At 47.4% G+C, this 3,385-nt stretch overlaps 1 protein-coding gene across 1 annotated transcript; it reads right to left on the bottom strand.

Moving 5' to 3' along the window:
* Positions 1 to 439: 439 nt before the first annotated feature.
* On the bottom strand, positions 440 to 3,382 carry LOC121101628 (actin, alpha cardiac muscle 1-like; the record flags this gene model as incomplete). Its single annotated transcript, XM_040625514.1, has 5 exons — positions 440 to 639; positions 1,141 to 1,322; positions 2,122 to 2,313; positions 2,456 to 2,617; positions 3,274 to 3,382. Coding segments are annotated over 5 exons (789 nt in total), but the record flags the coding sequence as incomplete, so codon positions are not given.
* Positions 3,383 to 3,385: the final 3 nt, after the last annotated feature.

Here is a 3,385-nt window from a genome sequence, read left to right as displayed (position 1 = left end):
AACTTTCACTGTCATTCACAGTAACTAATCCCCAGGCATTGTGAAACCCGATTTCATGTCTCGATTATGTGAAGTTAAAGCTAATCTACTTTTCAGGTATGACATAGATTCGTGGTTCTATCCCAAAATGTAAAGTTGATATTTAGTGCGGTAACTCTCAGCTAAATGTCATGCCAATTCATCTGACGAACTTTGGGGTACTGTGATATTACAGTGCTCTGGGGGGCAACACCACGGGTATGTGCATTCACAGACTGAAGTAAGCCTACACTGACCCCACCCCATGCCTCCCAGGAAAAGAAAGAAGAGAGACTTTTGTACGTTGCAAGTCCTGGTTTGGTTTATTTATAAAGCAATAAATAGTAGAAGCACAAATAAACTGCACATGTGTAAATAAACTGTACAATGATTGATGAGAGATAAGGGAGGGTGGCTCGGGAGACTCCAAGGAGCGTAACACTGTCATCCTGAACGTAGACTAAGAGAGAAGGCACCTTAGAAGCATTTGCGGTGGACGATGGATGGGCCTGCCTCATCATACTCTTGCTTGCTGATCCACATCTGCTGGAAGGTGGACAGGGAGGCCAGGATGGAACCCCCAATCCAGACAGAGTACTTACGCTCGGGGGGAGCGATAATCTGCGGAAAGAAAACAGAAGCTTCCGGTGAACTCTGACGCACCAGGCAACAGATCAAGCAACATGCTGGAGAGACGCACAGAAAAAAATGTGAGCTAGGAACTCATTGTAACGTGCAATATTTCACACCAAAAATTTAGATGGCGGAATCAAGTTTTATGCACTTTCTTCTGGCTCAGCCTATCCATTATCAAAGGCTCTACAAAGTAGAATTGTCCCACTTCTCTGAACTAGAGTATAATGCAGCAACGAGCTAAATGCGTGATGGAGGCTAGCCCAAAAGTTGGAGACTTTTAAAATGTGTTCAAAGATTTTGGGTATTTTTTTTTCTTCCAAGATCTATTATTATCCACTGCTTGAAAATGTTTTTAAAGTCTCCTATCTTGGGAAAAGTGCTAGAAAAGCTAAGAGGTAAAGTGTATAGGAGATGGGAAGCAAAGTGTGAGTTCTGCATGCAATCCTAAGACCTGCTTTGCCTCTCCCACCCACAGGGGTTCTTTACCTTGATCTTCATGGTGCTGGGAGCCAGCGCAGTGATTTCCTTTTGCATGCGATCGGCAATACCAGGGTACATGGTGGTCCCTCCAGATAGGACATTGTTGGCGTACAGGTCCTTGCGGATATCAATGTCACACTTCATGATGCTATTATAAGTGGTTTCATGGATGCCAGCAGATTCCATACCTAGAAATAAGTTAAAAAAAAAAAATCACAGTGCACTCGGGCCAGGGGCCCCGGGTGGAGGGAAGAAAACAGGACTCCTTTGTGTTGATAAACTGTCGCCCATTTGTCTCTGAAACATATGTTCTTCTTTAAGATATACTGCAAGGCGTTTGTGGAACAGGTGTCTCTAACAGTGCTGACAGTTAATCCCCAACAGACTGTCAAGACACAAACCACTGTGTTTAGCACCTGTTTGGAGCGAACGCTTGAAAACACGCATCAGATGTATGCAGCTATGCTGGAAAGGGTGAGACGCGCATTAGGGTTAGATCAATGCAATTTTTATTCATGGGCGAAAATCAGATCCTGACGAGCTTCCTCTTAGAAATCATTCCCGTGGCAAGATGTTTGGTAAAATACAAGGGTCCGGTTATACCGCGAGTATGATTATGGTTGCACTTAATGATGAGCAAGTTCAGACCAAGTGCAGCTGCTGGCTGATGGACTTCCTGGAATAAGTCAGCTTCTGAGTAATCATTCCTTTCCTGCAGACACAGATTATTCACTTACTATTCTGTCTCCTCCTTTATTTTGACGTGAAGTCAGCGTGTCATCCTGTAGCATATCACTGCGACAGAGCAGGATGGCCGTCCCTTTAATGAGCCGTCAGGATCTGAGGCTGAGCTGTGTGGGGCTCTAAGCTATGGCTTCTTGTAAATCGAGGGCTCCTTAATCCTTCTTGACGGCGATCGCTTTTACTCTGGGGACCCCTAGATTTCCAAGGAAGAGCTGTGACCCTGTGCCAGCCCCTACCACTCACCGATGAAGGAGGGCTGGAATAGTGTCTCAGGGCAGCGAAAGCGCTCGTTGCCGATAGTGATGACTTGGCCGTCGGGCAGCTCGTAGCTCTTCTCCAGGGAGGAGGAAGAGGCAGCTGTGGCCATTTCATTCTCGAAATCCAGGGCGACATAGCACAGCTTCTCTTTAATGTCACGGACAATTTCACGTTCAGCTGCAGACACAAAGGGTAGCAGAGTCAAGCTCTGAAGAATGAAGTCAACTGTGTGCGGGTAGGTAGATTCTCTGGTGGAGGGAGAAAGCGGACACGATGCTGTAGCAGACACACACACACACACACACACACACACACTCACCGGTGGTGACGAAGGAGTAGCCACGCTCAGTGAGGATCTTCATGAGGTAGTCAGTGAGGTCCCGACCAGCTAGATCCAGACGCATGATGGCATGGGGCAAAGCGTAGCCCTCGTAGATGGGAACGTTGTGAGTTACACCATCCCCCGAATCCAGAACAATGCCTGTCGGGAGAAACAGACAGGAGCAAAGCAAATCCCTGAGGACACCACCGCTTTAGTTGTGTCAAAGCCCACTTCCAATCTTGGCTAACAGATACTCGCACTGGGCATGGATCCAGATCAAATTAGATTCCTCACACACAAAGAATAAAATGAGCAGAACGAGGGCTAAATCTGAACCCAGCAACAGCTCGCCCTTTCAAATATTGTGGTAGAAAAATGTCCCCAGGACACTTTCAAATGACCATCCCTTTTACCAGCCATTAACACATTATGGGAGCATCCACGCGTGTGTTCCTTTCCCCCCATCTAACTTGCACACGTTCTTTTTTGACTCAGACCCTGTAGGGAATGTCGGTTCTCCTTGGGGACGTGTGCCCAGGGGCTGTGTTGGTACGGAACACATACCAGCAACAGCTACATGCCAGATGCATACGTCATGGGCAGCCTTAATATGTGGCATCACATACTTTGGGAAAGGAAAGGCTCTGACGCCATGTGCTTTCAACTCGTAGAAATGCATGTGATCTGAAAGTACTGTTACCTCCCTCTCTTCTCAGGGACACCCTCCCAGGGAGCGTGAGGGAAGCTGATTCATAGCAAGGTCAGTGAGTTGGGAACGTGGTGAATCAGTGACCGTCTCCACAGCCCAGACATACCTGTGGTACGGCCAGAAGCATACAGGGACAGCACCGCCTGGATGGCCACATACATGGCAGGGACATTGAAGGTCTCAAACATGATCTGGGTCATCTTCTCGCGGTTGGCCTT

This window comes from Ursus maritimus, unplaced genomic scaffold (genome assembly GCF_017311325.1).
Source record: "Ursus maritimus isolate PB19 unplaced genomic scaffold, ASM1731132v1 scaffold_834, whole genome shotgun sequence".
In the NCBI taxonomy this organism is placed as follows: domain Eukaryota; kingdom Metazoa; phylum Chordata; class Mammalia; order Carnivora; family Ursidae; genus Ursus; species Ursus maritimus.
This window is presented reverse-complemented; position numbering and strand designations above follow the sequence as displayed.